Source organism: Numenius arquata, chromosome 18 (genome assembly GCF_964106895.1).
Source record: "Numenius arquata chromosome 18, bNumArq3.hap1.1, whole genome shotgun sequence".
Lineage (NCBI taxonomy): Eukaryota > Metazoa > Chordata > Aves > Charadriiformes > Scolopacidae > Numenius > Numenius arquata.
The window spans coordinates 12,196,360-12,213,182 of NC_133593.1; the positions used below are offsets into that span (position 1 = coordinate 12,196,360).

Here is a 16,823-nt window from a genome sequence, read left to right on the forward strand (position 1 = left end):
CCCTGAGCGTCAGAGCATTTCCATGGGAGTAAAAGTGTGGGGCAGTCCCATGGGGAGCGCAGCTGGCTCCAGCTAAAGGCTGTACTGGGTGAAGCCAAGGGCTCTCTGAATCCCAGTTTAGGAAGTTGGGAGGCCATTCTCAGACATGGAGAGAGAGGCACGTCCATTCCTTTTTTTGTAAAATGAGAAAGAACAACCTATTCTGTACTGTTTCCACCTTCCCTTACAAAGAAGGATTCTCCTGCTTTTCAGGTTTTTCTGCCCAATTTGTTGCTCTTAATCAATAATTCTGTATGTTCTAGAAGCTTTTGTAAGGGGAAAAAAATCTGGCCTGTGGTAAATCTTGGCTAATAGTTTGTTTATTTTTAAAAAATGCTGCTTCAGTATGCCACTTCAGGCCTACAGCACTTAGGGATTGAATTAGATCTTTTATCCTTATTGCTTGGACATTTCTACCAGTCCAAACTATAAAAGCTGGTGTTTAGTGAAGTGGGAAAGGTAGAATTTGGGATGAGATGGGGTTGTCTGCTGAGGATACAGTACAGTTAATGAGGCTGAGGAGGGTGTTACATACCGTTTCGAATGGTTTGTATTGTAGCCCACCTGCCCTGCGGTGGGAGAGTGTCTGTTCTCCCCCCCCAGGTACCTGCACCTTCTAGAGAAGGGAGCAGACCCTGCGCTCCCAGGAGCAGGAGGAGACCAACATATGATGTGTCCAACCTGTTTGGCGTTCTGTGGTCAGCCAGGTCTGGCCCTGATTTTAAAGTGCTTATAAGACAATTGATCTTGCTGAAAACACTCATATCTCACTTGTGTTGTGAGATCCTACATACGCAGAGGTGTGCTACTCCATGTTATCTATGCAGACTAGTGGTATTGAATCAAATTGGTTTTCAGTTAGAAACTACAACTTTTTGCAGTCTAAGTGGGGCTACTAATAAAGGCAGATCCTGTTTTACATTTAATTAGTAGCTGTTACTCCATGGATGGCTCCATGGAGCCGTCCATACTTAATACAGAACGAATTAAAATTTTCATACAAAGACATCTTTTCTTTCAAAAAGATCTAGCTCTGTCTTGACCCCACCTTATGCACAGTAAAGCTGCTGATACTAAAAATGCCCGATTTCAGGCAAGGTGTAACAAGGTGGTGGGGTTTTTGTTGGAGGTTTTTTTTGTGGGTGTTTTTTTTTTTTTTTTTTGCCAAGGGTTCTCTTTGAATAGTTCCTTCCTCCCCTGGCTGAGGTGGTGTGGGTGTGTGTGACAGAGGTGACTGTCGCCGACGGGCAATGGGGAGGACTGGTTGGGCTTGCTCCACAGACTGGTGGATGTCCCAGCCCTCTCTGGCTGGAGAACAGGAGTGCACGTGGACAATAGTCATCTACTCCCTGCTCTTCCTAAACCTGGCACAGCTCGATAATTAAAGTTGGGTCCTTTTAGGCTTTTTGGTTTTGCTTGGGTGGTGTTTTTTTTTTGTGTATTTTTGGTTTTTTTCCTGTTTGTTTATTTTCATTCTTTTTGGTTTGTTTTGTCTTTTGTTAAAGGGTATATATGAAGGAAATTGCCCTAAAAATACTTCGCATTATGTTCAGGTGCCTTTGTAGTTAAAAAGTCAGGAATACTGAGAAGGGTGCTTGGAACACACACTTTTCCATGCAGCGAGATACTGTAGATCAGTTGGTTGGTAACTTGCTGTGGAGCAGCTGTGATTTGCTAATAGCAGAAATAGCTGCTTTGCCATGAAGCTGTTGGGATGTATCTAGCACTATATCTAGCTCTGAGCAGTGCAGGGTTAGAGCGATGGAGCGGGCTGGGTGTTGCTGAGTGGTGGGGATACAGGAGGAGAACGTTGGGGTTACTTTATATTTGAGGGGGAAAAGTGCCTTTCTAACTAGATGACATGTCAGGGATTGCCTTATAAATATAGGTGCTGTTATTTTTAGGCAAGTGCTGTAGCTGCATCTCCTAGACCCTGTGACAAAATTCACAAAATATTGGAGTATGATTTTTCCTGGAGTTATTGCAGCGATGATGGATTTACAAGGCATTCACTGCTTAGTGGTAGTTCATAATGCAAACCCCACCTTCTGGTTTTAATGCTGTGATTTTTACCATGGCAGTAGTGTAAGCAGATTTTAGAAGTTTGTATCTCTGTGTTTGGCTGTTCAGTGCTTCGAACGGTGCTGCTGTGGCTAAAGAAGTGCCTTGTTTTGTTCTTCTCCACAATGTTTATTGCTACTGAACGCGTTGCTATGTTCATAATGAAGTGCAGAGATTCAGCCATTATAAGCCTCTGGTTTTCAGTACTTAAATTTATAGCAGGATTGCCCTCTAGAGGGCACTTCTTCTGACCATTTCAACAGATTTATTTTTTTTTAATATTAACTACGGTTCCATTAATTTGTATATGATATTCCTACTGTGTAGTGAAGAAGATGCATCTATGGCAAAGCAGTTGTGTCTCTGCTTGTCAGGAAGCGAGGTGTGGGGCAAGAATAAGTGCAGTGGTTGCTCCTGCTCTCTGGAAGGATGCAGCCTCTGCTATCAGTTTTCAATGGAATTGTGTCTCAAATAGCTATTAGGGAAGAGGTCAAAGTAATGAAATGACGTCTTGCCCATTTAGCTGCTCCTGTCCTAAACGGCTTGCAGTGTGGTGTTGCAGTGTGGAGCGTTTGAGGTGGGAAATCCACCAGCAGAGTGAAATACAAGCAACTTGCAGCTTAAGCTTATTCTGAAGCAGACAGCAGAGCCCAGGTAGGTTTAGAAACAAGCTCCTGATCCTCTGGGATGGATAAGCAGACATTAATGATGCGAGCTTAGTATTTTCTTTAATTTTTTTCATATAAGAAAGGCTGTTGTTTAAAACAGACTCTTGACCAACATGATTATCCAGCTTTTATAATGAGTCTTGTGCAGCTCTGTGTCTGGTGGAGGGACAGCAGGGGAGAGGCAGCAGGAGCACAGGTAGAAAGTTTATAAACCCACCACCGTCTCCCAGTTTCTCTGTATTGTCATGTTCAGTTTTTCTTGCTGCTATAAGCTGGTTCGTCAAACTTGCTTAATGGCTTGAGTAAATGAGGTGTTATAAGACTTTCCTCAGGTATGCAAGAAATGCTAACTTCAGCACTTTTCATAATGGTGTTGCTTACCTAAGAGTACCTGCAGTGCTGCTGAAATGGTTCTGTTGGTGTCGACTTGACTGGGATTGACACTGTCCGGTTGAAGTAGATTGTGCGCTGAGAGTACTGAAGCTCATGGTACTGCATAAGAAGATGTTAAATGATGTGGGGGGGAAGAAACAGTAATTTGTGAAAGGCCCTGATTTGAGCTATCTGGAATAGGTCAAATTTCACCTTTTTTCTGAATGAACTTGCGTTATCAGATGTGCAGTGATGGAGCCGTGGTCCAAACCCAGCTGAAGCATTAGCTGATCTCTGGTGTGTGTTGAAAATTAACTGAATCAACTTTGCTGGGTTTGGTTGATGAAGAGATAAATCTACGGAAGATAAATCCTCTGTCCTGATGCTAGACTTTTTAGAGGGGTAGTTTTTGGCAGGAGTAGTGAGTGCAAACAGTTCATGATAGGCCTAAGGGCTTTTCATCACAGGAAAAGATGGTGTAGTTGCCTCCAAACTAGAACTGAGCTGTGACTGACAAGCTTTCCTTCAGCTCCCTTCTTGAAGGACTGATGGTGGGAAGACAGGGAATGAAGAAAGTGTCCCAAGTCTCTCCAGGCTGCTCAGCCCAGGCTGGAGATGGGCTATAAGGGCATAATCCTCACTAGCAAAACAAAATTGCATTTACAGCTTTGTCAACTTGTTCTGCCCGAAGGGCTGTTGCAATCTGAGCACAGAAATCTTCCTGTCAGTCCAAGGTGACCGAATGCTTATTTAAAGGAAATTAATGGTGTCTCTTTCTCCACCTTCTAGATGGATTGAATCTTCTGTGTTGAATGCCTCCGGATTTCCTAGTGGATTTCACGTCTGGAAAAATATCTTGGATATAAGCCACTCAGTGGCAGACTGAATTGTGGATCCAGGGCTCCTTAGACTTCAGACCTCGAGGAGACAGCCGCTGCTGAATCACGTTAACCTGACATCGCAGCCACCATGGTGCTGTCACAAAGGCAACGAGATGAACTGTAAGGAATGGTTACTTTTAAATGTGTTGCGTTGTCATTAAACTTTAAATATTAACTTTTGTTTCCAAATAGATTTTACAGGGTGGCTGTGTTCACATGCTGACCAAGTACGATATATTACGGTTTAGATCTCTGTACTCTTATTTTTGATACAACCGCTGGTATTTGATAATAGAATTGTGAAATGGTGAAAATACAATTTCAAATTTATGGCACAAAAAAGGAATTATTAAATTTGCTATAATTTATTATCCTCTATTTTGTTTTGACTTCAGTCACAAAGTTATGGAAGGGTTCAAGTAAGTAGCAAGCACATTGCAAGATATGCTCCAAACTGATTTGTGAATTCTACTTTGATCTTGAGTAAACTCTGACAACTTTTTGCTTTTTAACTCCCAAATGTAGATAAGAATGTGCTACATTGTGATTACAATCTTTGACTTCTTAAATTGTATTTAAAATGGAGGGTATATTTAAAGAAGAAAAAAAAAGCAAAACCCAAACAAAATAATAAAACCCTCTCCTTGATTCAGTTTAAGATACGGAATCCTTTCCAGATTGTAAGGAATAGGCTGGCAAGTTCCGTGCCTTAGTTTGCTTTCTGCTCTGTCATAAATCGTGATAGAGCAAGTGGTGGGCAGCAGTCGGGGTGGCAATGTCTCCTGTGATACTTGGTTTCACAAACTTACATAGCGCTTGTGGTTTGGTTTTGGTTTTTTATTCCTTTTAAAAGTATGGCCCAAGTATCATTCAGTGTTTCGTGTCGCTCTTGTCCATGGTAAGCACTCTGTGTTATTTTTTTCTTAATAGACCTTCTTTACTTTTCTAGTAATGATTTGACCCCCTTTACATTAAGTATAGTATGTGTTTTATTGTTTTGTTTCGTACACTTCAACACAGTTGTTCTATTTCCTAAAGTAGAGTAGAAGCAATCTGCAAATTTTGATTTTTACAACCATTCATTAATGTGGAGGAGCTCTGGGGTTTAAACACGTTCAGGATTACAATTTTTGTAGCAATTCTCTGAAGTTTTTTTCTGGAAAAACTGTTAAGGAGTATGTGTTAATGGGGAGGTGGGAGTAACGAACTGTTATGAATGGAAATGGGAAATGGCCGGAGACTTTGGATTTACTTTAGAGGTCTGGTGGGGAGGCAATACTTTGTCTGAGCACGTGTTGTTTATGGGGAGAAATGTGAAAGTTCTGCTTGAATGCCATTACATTTAGAGTTGGATGTCTGAGGAGAGACTGAGTACATGTGAAAGGTAGGAAGGAAGAATGTGATAAAAGCCACAGGAAGAATTTTCATGTGAAAAGCAAATTCTTTTCAGCACAAAAAGTCATTATTGTTTCTTTTCCTCAGCTACCAAAAGGTACTAATTTCCTCTTCAGTACCTCGAGTAGACAACCTTCTGATTTTTGTTTTTAAAAAGTATCTCTATATCAGTTTACTTAAATATTGTAGTATGTATGTCTTTCCTCCCCTCCCCATTTCTCTTTGTATATACACACATATCCCTTCCCAAGAAAGGAAGTGATAATAAGGAAATAAAAGTAGGCTTCCTTCTGGAGGCTGATAAAGTAACTGAAAGTAATTTTACCTTTAAGTCTGTTTAGATCATGGAGCTTACTTGCCTTAAGCAAATTTTTTGTTGTGTAACTTGAACGTATTTATCCATTTGAAGTAAATTTTGAAAATGCAGGGTTTCCTTAGTCGTCTTCTCTTAAACAAAAGTGCTGATGGATTGTTGAATTATTAGAATAACATCAAAACTTTGAGTAGGTCCATACCAAATGTATGCTATCTTGAGAGGTTCCAGAGAGTAATTTGGTAATTCTCTTGTGTCAGTGTGGAGTATTTTGAAGAATAATGTAAAATTTGAAGCACTGTACATGTTGGCCATGGGCGGTTTCCCTTCCTGCGATCTAACTAAAAGTTATTGTATCATTCTGAAAAACAAAGCTGAGACTTGTTCTCTTCAACTATGCATTTTATTCAAATGCAACTCAAGTAAAATTTTGTACTCTAAACTGTTCTACCAAAAATAGTTTCCTTCAAAGATAAAAGCCACAACTTTAATATGTAGATACAGTTATCACTTTTGTATCTGCCATGGGTTTTATGTACGATACAGATTGATAAGTGTATTCACTTTACTCCAATGTTTGGTAACTTTAAAATCAAAAAAACCCCATTTGTCTTCACCACCAAATCTACAACGAAGTGTGTATCCTGCTGTTGACATCTCAAAGCAAAATCTGTTTCCCAAATCTATTTGTAAAATTTTCTTGGGCTTTTAACAAACCAAATAATCCTTGGTGTTGTGCTGCATTGGAGACTTAGATGTTGATCATGCTTTTTTAAAAGTCTGAACCAATTCTTCTATTGAGACTTGTGTCTGAAGATACTGTTCTTTGTCTTTTAGAAATCGAGCGATAGCAGATTACCTTCGTTCTAATGGCTACGAAGAGGCATATTCGGTTTTTAAAAAGGAAGCTGAGTTAGATGTGGTGAGTTCAAGCAAGATTCATCTGTATTTTAAGTAAAGAGTCTATGATTGTATGGCATTTGCATCCATTCTGAATATGTGTATCTATTATATCCATTATCACCTGTCAGCTCATGCAATTTCAGAACTGGAGTTGGTTTTTTTCCCTGTGAGAGTGACTGAGCGCTGGAATAGTTTCCCTGGAGGTGGTGAGACTCTGTCGCTAGAGGTACCCCGGACCTCACTGGGGATGGTCCTGGGCAGTCTCCTCCAGCTGGCCTTGCTTTGGGCAGAGGGTTTGGATGTTGTGATCTCAAGAGGCCCTTTCTGACCTGAACTATTCTGTGCTTAATATCCAGAAGAATGTGTCTAATTTTAACACAACTATTTTCTGTTTCCTGCTGTTGTGGCCATCCCCCCTCTTCTCCCTGTAACTCGTTTCCTTAACTGTGCTTATTCTTATCTCGGAATTCTGCATAAAAGCATAAACTGTCTGCGATACAAAACTAGAAAACTGAAGACTGGTCTCTTGTAACCAGGTTTGAAATGGTCTAAGACTGTACAGCTTTGGACCCTGACTTCATGTGGTAATGTTTTAAGATACAGGACAAAACAGGATTGCTTTTGTCCTCTGCTTTATCACACAGAGCCAATGGTGGGTCTGTTTTGCGATTGGAATCGGGTCAGTAGTTAAATCATTGCCTGAAACCACATACCAGCTGGTTACCCCTGTGCTTCGGGGCAGCCTAAATGGTTAATAGAAGTGATCAGCTCTGGGAAACAGCTTGGGTTTGTTAGACTCTATGGATGCTATTGACTTAGACGAGTAATTTCTTGCAACTGAATTCTATTAATTTGCCTTTGTAACAGATGATTCTTGGTATCATTTTTAAACTTTCCACTTATTAGCTATAGGAGTTGTGCGTTACATCTGAGCGTCAGTTTCTCTGGAGATACCTGGATTGAGTAGTAAACTTCTATGTGCTGACTGTTGATAAATCCTTGCCTTTTCACTATTATAAATCTTGCATTGTTCTTTTTCCAAAATGCTTGGCGGACACTTGACTTATTTCCTCCAATCTGCTTCCTGTATCTAATAAATAAGTAGAAATGACAAATTGCAACACCATACTTATAATTGAAAATCCTAATACCATTCCCTTATCTGCCTTATCTATCAACCTAATTAAGTCTTCTCTTCCCAGAGGTCAAGAAGGGGATCTAAATAGGCTGGGTGGTCCTGAGGGAAAGAGAAAATGCAGTTGCTGAAAGTTCCACATGACTTCCTTGAAAGAAAATCCGAATTGGTTGGGGCTATACTAAAATGATGAAAAAAGGGCTAAAGGCAGAAATTATTTCAGTAAACTGAAAGGATTGAAGTGTAGTTTTATAAAGAGAGATTTCATTTTTTGCATTGATTATTCTGCTGATAACTCCAGTTTTCACAAATGCCCCTGCAGTAGCGGGTTCATCTGCTCTCTGACTGAGGTGCCCAGTCCTCGTGGGTTTCATGGAGCAAGCCTTGCCATGTTGTTTTCCCCATGCCTCTGTTGTTCTCCCATTAATTTAGAATTATTCTAGTACCAGATTGTCATTTTGTACATGGAGAGAAAGTGTGCAGCATTGAATTACTCTTCTGTGCCTCTGATGTGTGTTTTCCTGTGTTGCTTCTATTCTTCTTTCTTGTTTTTATAAGGGGGGGGAAAGCGTAATAGTCTGGCTTTTACAGTACCATCAGCTGTGCAGTGTTGCTCCTCAGCTATTCCTTAGGGCCCAAAGGAGAAATACGGAGTGGAAGAAAATTATTCTTCATTAAAGTTTCATTAGAGGTGCAAAGTCAGTGTTGATTCCTCCAGCAGCTGGGGTGATGTTCAGTAGGGCAGCTGCGTGGTCTGCTTTTGGCTTCACTTACTGAGTAAAGGTGTGGGGAGAGTGTGCTTAAAACTTGTCTTTGAGAAGTTAGCACAAAATAATGCAATTTTATGGTGGTAATTTGAGGTTAACTCAAATCAAGGATTTATAAAAAAACAAAACACCAAACCCCCCCCCCAAAAAAAACCCACCCCAAAATCAGAGTTAGTTTGGGCTAAGTGGTTGTCAGGCGAGGTGGAGTATATATAATCCCACCTTCAAACAGTGTGATTCTTCGTGAGAGTGTTGTGCTAACGAGTCACAGCTCTAGCACAGCCTTTGCTCGGAAGGGATGAATTCATGAATTCCTGATGCTCTAGTGGATGTATATGAACGAGGAGGCTGTCTTTGAGAGTGCTTTCTGCTTTTCTGTCTATGTAAATTGTAGCGATGAAAATTTGATGTGTGGTTGTTCTGTGTAACTAGTAAAACTGATTATAGTCTTTTGCTTGAACTCCTCTTCCTGTGGTCAAGAGATCTTTATTAAAATGAGCTGTTTGTGTTGTCTTTGAAGAAACACTTCTACAGGCTTTAGAATGAGAATTTATTAATTTATTTAAATGCTTCTCATCCTCAGAATGAAGAGTTAGATAAGAAGTACGCTGGACTTCTGGAAAAAAAATGGACATCTGTTATAAGATTACAAAAGAAGGTAAGTAGAGATGTGATGGATTTACGTGTATAAAACGTTATGACTGATAGCGAACATCCGTCACTGAACAGGATGTTACATACTTTCCTTGTTAGACAAATGCAGGGTTTAGAAAAGAATGTCTCAAAGATGAATTTTGCAGATTTAAGTAGGGAAAATAGCGAACTCCATGTTGTAGGGAATGTTTTGTCTATCTCTGCTGACAGAGACATCCTCTAAAAATTCTTTATAAAAATGGCTTGATTTCAGTTTATGGATTGCATGTGCAGTTTCTGAAGCTGGAGAGGAAAGAGGTACCTTCAGGCAGTTTGTGAGTGGAAAGATTGAAATAGTTGTCTCCTGAAGCCTTGATGGGATCAGAAAGAAGGTAGAAACCTGTGTGGCCGGTTGTTGTTGGCCATTAAGTTAAAGGGAAGAAACCGTTAACTCCAGTGCATTAGAGCAAGTGATTCTACTGCGAGTGGACAGTACAAAACTCCGTTTAGTAATGCTTCAATGGATCTAGAGTGTATTAAAAGCTTAAAAAAAAAATAAATCTCAGTGTGCTAACAACAGACCCATCTCTTGTGAAGGTTAATGTATGTAGGGTTTATTACACCCGGGGGTGTCTCCGCTGTTGGGTGTCTCCGCTGTTGGGTGACACGGGTGCCGTCTCAGGGATACAGAGAATTAGTGCAGTAGTAGCATTCTTTTTTGTTAACACAACCTCCTTCAATATTTTGTCAAAACAGTAGCTCAAACATATTTAATGATTAGATTAGTAAAGAATAAATGATAAAAAAGTAATTTGATTTTTAGAAATACCAACACTATTGAATGTTGGTAATCAGTTTGGATCCAGGTGATGTTTGCTTTACTGTGAATCTTGGGATTTGGGTTATTAATGAGTGAAGGTGAATTAGATCTTGGTATAAAACTGGAAATGAATGTCTCTTTAAAATTCTTAAACTTAGGTAATGGAATTGGAGTCGAAGCTGAATGAAGCTAAGGAAGAATTTACATCAGGTGGACCTCTTGGTCAGAAAAGAGACCCCAAGGAGTGGATTCCTCGTCCTCCAGAGAAGTATGCCTTGAGTGGACATAGGAGTCCTGTCACTCGAGTAATTTTCCATCCAGTTTTCAGTGTTATGGTCTCTGCTTCAGAGGATGCCACAATAAAGGTATGTGTTTGCTACGGAAGATGAAAATAATGAAATCAGAGGATGTGTAATATGTAACAGTGTTTCAGGCCAGATGTCCATTGTACTGATGGAAGATCATTTGTTTCAGACTCTGCTTTAGCTTCAGTAGGGACAGTTCTTTCAAGTAGAGTGTCCTGTGTAATCTACATATTTTAGCTTATGCCGGTCCAGTTAATATCTTCAAGACTATTTTACTGTCCTTTGGCTTGAAGAAAAAAATAACTGAGCTAATGTGGATTTAGAGACTGGAGAAATAGATGAAGGCTTGTTGGGGGAAGGTGCATTTTGAGTGCTCCGAGGAGCAGTGGCGCAGTGTACAGAGAGTGCTGTGATAAGAAGCAGGAGGACAGTTGCCTCAGGTCATCTGAAGTGATTGTTTCTAAAGTGGAGTTGAAGTGGTTATGCAGCTGTAATCCTAACTGAAAATGAGTTCTCTCCATTTAGAGTAAAAGGAACACATGAGTCTCATGAAGTCCCCTTGACTTTGAGTAACTTTCAGTGGTCTTTGTAGGCCTTTATTGCAGGGTACAGTGGCAGGAAGAGATTTGCTGCAATAGGCAAGTAGTTTCTCATTTTAGCATCCAATAAAAACATGATTGTGCATTTTCTTGTTGTTTGAATGTCACAATTTAAGGGAATTATCCCAATAAAGGATACTTCTCATTGTTTTCTTCTATGCTGGTTTAAAAACTATTTGGAAAAGTGCTGTTCTGAAAAGCGTTGAGTAGTGTATTAAGTGATGTGCTTAAAAACACAACTTGATCTAATAGTGGCTGCTTGTTGGAGAAGATTAAAATAAAAAGTAGCAACTGGATCTAGTTCATTAAAAGCTTTAACCTGTTCCTGCAGCAGAGTTGAATATAGAGGCCGGATGTGTTTTTCTCCAGGCAGACAGGGCCAGCTGAAAGCGGGACAGCTCGGGGTGTGTTAGATGTTACAGAGGGGACTGATTAGCTATGGGTTTGCTCCCTCTTACAGGTACCCTGGATGAATTTTCTTATTCTTTAAGTCAAGCTGTGTAGTTTAATTTGTGGGTATTGCATTCCCTGTGATTGCAATCTATTGGGATGATGGGGGTTTTTTATAGTTGTGTGTGTTTTTAAGTTTGTTTTGTTTAGGATATAATTTAAAATTAAATGTCTAATTTTATGCTTGAGAGAGACAAAGTTCTGTAGGAGTTTGTTTTGTTTCAAAGGCTTTTGTTTGTGGTTAGATGATGGAAGACTGACTTAATTAGGAGGTGAGAACGGGGACTTCATGCTATCTTGCAGTTATTAACTGCAAATGTTTATTTAATCTCTGACAAATTGTGTAATCTGCTAGTGTGTGTATATCAACCTCTTCAGAGCAGTTTGGATTATCATCCCTAAACTGGTGCATTCGGAATGTGGCTCTTGAGAATGCATAGTATTTGCTGTTGGGTTCTGGAACCGCAGCAAAGCTTGGGAAAGGGCGAGGGGGTTGTTAAAGGTGATGCTTTCCCCACCAGCTGGAGATGGGCTGTATTGCTCGTGAGGAACTAGCCTAGAAAGGGGTGGAGGAAAACAATCTGTACCAAGTGGATTTATTATGTCCAATGTCTTCTAAATTGATCATCTTTGTTTTTAAGGGTATTGAGTGTTAAGACTTTTAGATACAAATGGAATTTATTTTTCTGCTGTCTTTATAATGGCTTAAATTAGCTGAAAAACATTCTTCAAGATGCATGAATTCAGTTAATTTTTAAGTTACAAAATCGTATAAAAATAATGCTTATTTTTCTATGCTGTTAAGCTTTTTAGGGCTGGCTCTCTTTGTCTTTTGCTCAATTAATTATTGAGTAAGGTGCCAGACTGGCCTGCAGAGTGCAAATGTAAGGCTGGAGAGTACAAAGAGTAATAGGTTGCTGTTAACGGATTTTCTGTTCACTTGTCAGGTGTGGGATTATGAGACAGGAGACTTTGAACGAACCCTTAAGGGACATACAGACTCTGTGCAAGATATTTCCTTTGACCACACTGGCAAACTATTGGCCTCCTGTTCTGCTGATATGACCATTAAGCTATGGGATTTCCAGGGCTTTGAGTGCATCAGAACTATGCATGGTAAGGTATAAAAGGGATTGATTTAGTCGGTAAAGCGAAGAGATTTTTTAATATTTTTTTCCATTCAGGAAAACTGCTGATGTGGAAAGGGGTTATAAACCAGAGTATTGTCCAAGAGAAAGAGGGGGGATGTTTTGATGCTTTGAGTGCTCTGTAAATAAAGTATATGTTTAGTGTCTATGGGAGGAAATAACATCTCAAATCTGCTATGCTTGATGCTGTGGGAAGCATCCCATAATGTTATTGAAATGAAATGGCAGTTATAGGGGTTTAGTGCTAAAAATTAAATGCTTACTAGGCAATAAAACTGTGGCTTCAAATCGGTAAAGGATTACAGTCTTCCCTGCTCTGTTTCCCTGATGTACTGCTTCAGGAGGGAAGCAATTAGTGTGGAAGGTGTTGTGTATACACTGCCCAGGCATCTGCTCTGAGTGTGTCTGATATCAGTGAATGTGCCCTTTGCTTTAGGCTCAAAAGCCATAGGAAAAAATGGGAAAGTCAGATAACCACAACTATAAGATTCTAGATTGACTGCAACTTTTGTTTTATAGTCTTGATGTAAAAGCATTTTTATACTGCTGCTTGTCTTTTAATATCTTCTTGTAGAAGTGGGGCATAGGAATAGAGAATGTTTGAGACTTAGGAAAATAAAACAGACACACATATACCAAAGAAAACAGAAAGCTGTTGCCTTTTGTGCATATGGTTCTTTAAACAGCACAGACACTTGGAGAGGAAGAGCAGATGTTGCAGCGGGCTGATAGCGAGAAAATAAAGTAGTGCTACCGGGGGTGTTGGTCTTTAGAGATTTCTGTATGAACACACATGGAGTTTGTGTATTTTTATGAGCTGGGTGTTGTAACACGAGCAGGTGAATGAGCTGCATGTGTATTACCAATTACATCCTTTCAACTCAATTTCAAGTAAAAAGAAACAAATAATCTTTGTGGTGAGGAGTTTCAGTGCAAGTACCATACTTGTACTGAAATTATTGTTTTCTGACGCTTCAGATCCTGGATCACTAGAGTGATTGCTTTTTAGTAGTTCACCAGGGGCTTTTAGTGGAAAAAATGGAAATGAAAATTGTGAAGTTGTACATGGTAGGTACGTGGCTTGCAAGATGCAATGTAGCTGCCAATAAAAGAAAAAAAGCATCTTATTAGTGAATTTACTGGCTATCACTTTTTGGAAAAAAGAACATCAGTTCTCCAGATGAAAAAAAGGAAGCTCTTTAATGCCTCAAAGCTGTTGAGAAATTATATATTCTAAACTGCTGATCTCAGAAGATTCATTTCTAGTCCCAACAATCTTAGAAGGGATAATTGTGGAGTTTAAAGACAGATGAGTGCATGAATTATACACAAAACGTTATAGTCAAGCTTGTACACTGGACTTGTCAAAAAACCCCTACCCAACAGCTTGTTCTGGATAATACAAACATTTCAAACCAGTTAATTCTAATGTTTGCCACGTTGGGAAGTTTAAGTTCTAATTTTCTGCAATACTGGAAATTAATAGTCTTTACAGTGTGTGTTATCTCCCTTTTCTGTGTTATGGCCCATTGCTTGTGGGGTGAGTAAAGTCAAGAGCTGAAACAATGTGCAGGAGGTCAGAAGGAGTTTGTGTTAAGGAAGTGATGTGGATGCTTTTCCCTGACTCAGCGTTGATCGTCTCAGCAGCAAGACTTGCTGTCGTGTATATACAGCTGGTTCTTGAACTAATGCAGTGCAGTGTTTTATTAGAACCCAGTACCAGATGTGTGAAGCGTTAAGGTTCTGCAGTGAGGTTTGGATGCCTCTCACTGAGGACCTTTACATGTAAAGATTATTCTATAAAACATGCACTACTGCTGTAGCTACTGGTCTAAGATAAATGAATAGCAAGTCCTGTGTGCTCTGTAAAAACTATTCCAGTACCACTTAATAAAGGTTTGATTTCGTTTCTAGGTCATGATCATAATGTTTCTTCAGTAGCCATCATGCCCAATGGAGATCATATAGTTTCTGCCTCAAGGGATAAAACTATCAAAATGTGGGAAGTCCAGACAGGGTAAGTGCGGTCCTGGCTAAACATCGCCCCTCTACACAACGGGCACAAACCACTGGCTGTGGGAAATGGGCCACACAGATCTTCAGTGTCAGCAAAAGTCATTTGAATTGAGGTGTGATATTGTACCCTTTAGATGACTCACTTAAGGATTCTGCCTTAAACCATTAAGCACAGAGTTTTGGTACTGACCAGTTAAAACTTACCTGGCTTTATCTTTCTGGGCGCGACGAGGGTAGAATACCCAAACTCAGGACCAGGGAAGAATACAAATTCTGTGGGTACACACAAGTTTAAAGGGAGCGTGAGAGGAGAAATCCATTCCCTTTCTTGGCATAGATCCATGTGTCTCCTGATTATTTTTTTTTTGTCATCTCGTTTCATTCTTCAGTTGTCTCTTTAATCCACTCATTTGCTAGAAGTTGTAGATGAAAGCTGTCTGAATGACTGTAAATCTCTACTTGTTCTTAAAATGCCTATTTAATGAGAGCTGTTGTGTCAACTTTGTTTTTTCCACAAGCTTCCTGCTTTCTCCCTTAACAAGGATTTGCCAGTTCTCAGCTGTCACTTCTCTCTCCTGTCAACTTCCTTTCCATGAGCTGTTTGATGGCCTTGTCCATCACCCCCCAGGATGGACACATGCATGCTGAAATATTTTATCTTAACTTCTAAGAGCTGATCAAGCATCCTTAAAGGCATGTGCAGTGGTTTTATCGCAATGTTAATTGACTCGTACTGTATTTCTGTTTTTTTGAATAGTTACTGTGTGAAGACTTTCACAGGACACAGAGAATGGGTGCGCATGGTGCGACCTAACCAGGATGGCACCCTAATTGCCAGTTGTTCTAATGACCAGACAGTGCGTGTTTGGGTGGTAGCAACGAAGGAATGCAAAGCTGAGCTCCGAGAACACGAGCACGTGGTAGAATGCATTTCCTGGGCTCCTGAGAGCTCATACTCCACCATATCAGAAGCTACGGGATCAGAGGTAATGCTTCCAATGCTGATAAATAAGATTTTTGACTACGTTCTATATAGAACTTACTGGATAGTATTTAGAACAGCTGAACTTTGTTCTCACAGTGCTTGGCAGATGCAGCAGGTGTATGAGTGTGTTTTGCTGAATTAATCCCCATCTTGTCTTCATGGGATCCATGCTGTTGTGGTTTTAACAGTAGGACCCTACCTTTGCACTAATGAAAGTGAACTTTGGAGAGATGCTCTCTTTCTGAGGTTGAGTGCAATCACTTCCACATATTTCAAAAAAGAACTGTGGACTTTATGCTTGTCTGGCATAAAGGGAAGATTATAGGGATCCTTAGCAGCTGAAAGGTGTGGGGGGAAGCAGTGAATCAGGAAAGCAGAACTGAAGCTGCCCTGGGTGTATTGTGCTGGGGAAGCTTTGCCTGCCATGTCCTAGTGATACTGGCAAGTGTTCTCTAACCAAAATAAAGCCCCATTTGTGTGGTCACAGGTACATCTTCTCTGGTTCAGTTACTAAATCTTCAAGAAAGGCCTACTAAAGGTCTGCAAAAATTTCCTTTGAAGGATGACAAAGTGTAGAAGAAATGAACAAGAAATTAACTCCAATTTCTAGTTAAAAAAAGCCCAAGCATTTCTGCCTTGGCAGCTCAGCAACAAGGACACTCGCACCCAAGGGGAAAAGTGGCGACGCTGAAGACACAGACACTTGTCTAGCGATAGATTTTACAGATTATTTCAGTCAAACTTTACTTGCATCCTTAAAAGATCCTTATAATCTTTTAATTAAAAGCGATTAAATTCCAGATGTTCACTTCCTCTTGCAGTGGTGATTAATCAGCTGAAGTGGTGTCTCCCCTGCCCTCTGCTGGGAACCAGCAGCAGGTTCACATTAACTTCTCAGCTGAAATATCTCAAGTTCCATGAACTAAGTCTTTCTTTCATACTTTGCATGATTACAAATAGAAATAAGTTCAGAGTAGGAACTTTCCAAAAATTCTTAAACGTTTTTCATTACTTTTTATGGAGAATGAGAACAGGAAGGTATGGCTGAGCTTTGTATTATTTTGCCCTGAGGTGTCTGACTCTACTTGAGCTGTGTCTGCTATTAAAAAAGGGTGCCTTGCAGTAGGCAAGCGCGGGTTCAAAATACTTGGCTTGCTGCATCAGCAGGACATACAACAATTTGTTTTAACAGATTGTTTAATTCCTTTCATTTTTTGTTTATTTTTCCCAATATGATTAACAACATACCTGCTCAGCTGTGGTGGTGTGTTTATTAGCTGTAAGCTGTCAGGCGATCTAAATGTGCTGCTGAGAAATAGCACTCAGAAGGGAT

General features: G+C 40.0%; 1 protein-coding gene across 2 annotated transcripts in view; it reads left to right on the top strand.

Annotated features, from left to right (window-relative positions):
* The window catches only part of PAFAH1B1 (platelet activating factor acetylhydrolase 1b regulatory subunit 1), a 35,492-nt gene that overhangs the window by 12,778 nt on the left and 5,891 nt on the right, over positions 1-16,823 (top strand). For both annotated transcript variants that reach the window (XM_074160946.1, XM_074160947.1), the window contains exons 2-8: positions 3,930-4,141; positions 6,567-6,651; positions 9,118-9,192; positions 10,146-10,352; positions 12,289-12,457; positions 14,404-14,506; positions 15,263-15,491. In XM_074160946.1, coding sequence (XP_074017047.1) covers positions 4,110-4,141; positions 6,567-6,651; positions 9,118-9,192; positions 10,146-10,352; positions 12,289-12,457; positions 14,404-14,506; positions 15,263-15,491 — 900 coding nt within the window. In that variant the 5' untranslated portion in view covers positions 3,930-4,109. The remainder of the gene's footprint in view (positions 1-3,929; positions 4,142-6,566; positions 6,652-9,117; positions 9,193-10,145; positions 10,353-12,288; positions 12,458-14,403; positions 14,507-15,262; positions 15,492-16,823) is intronic.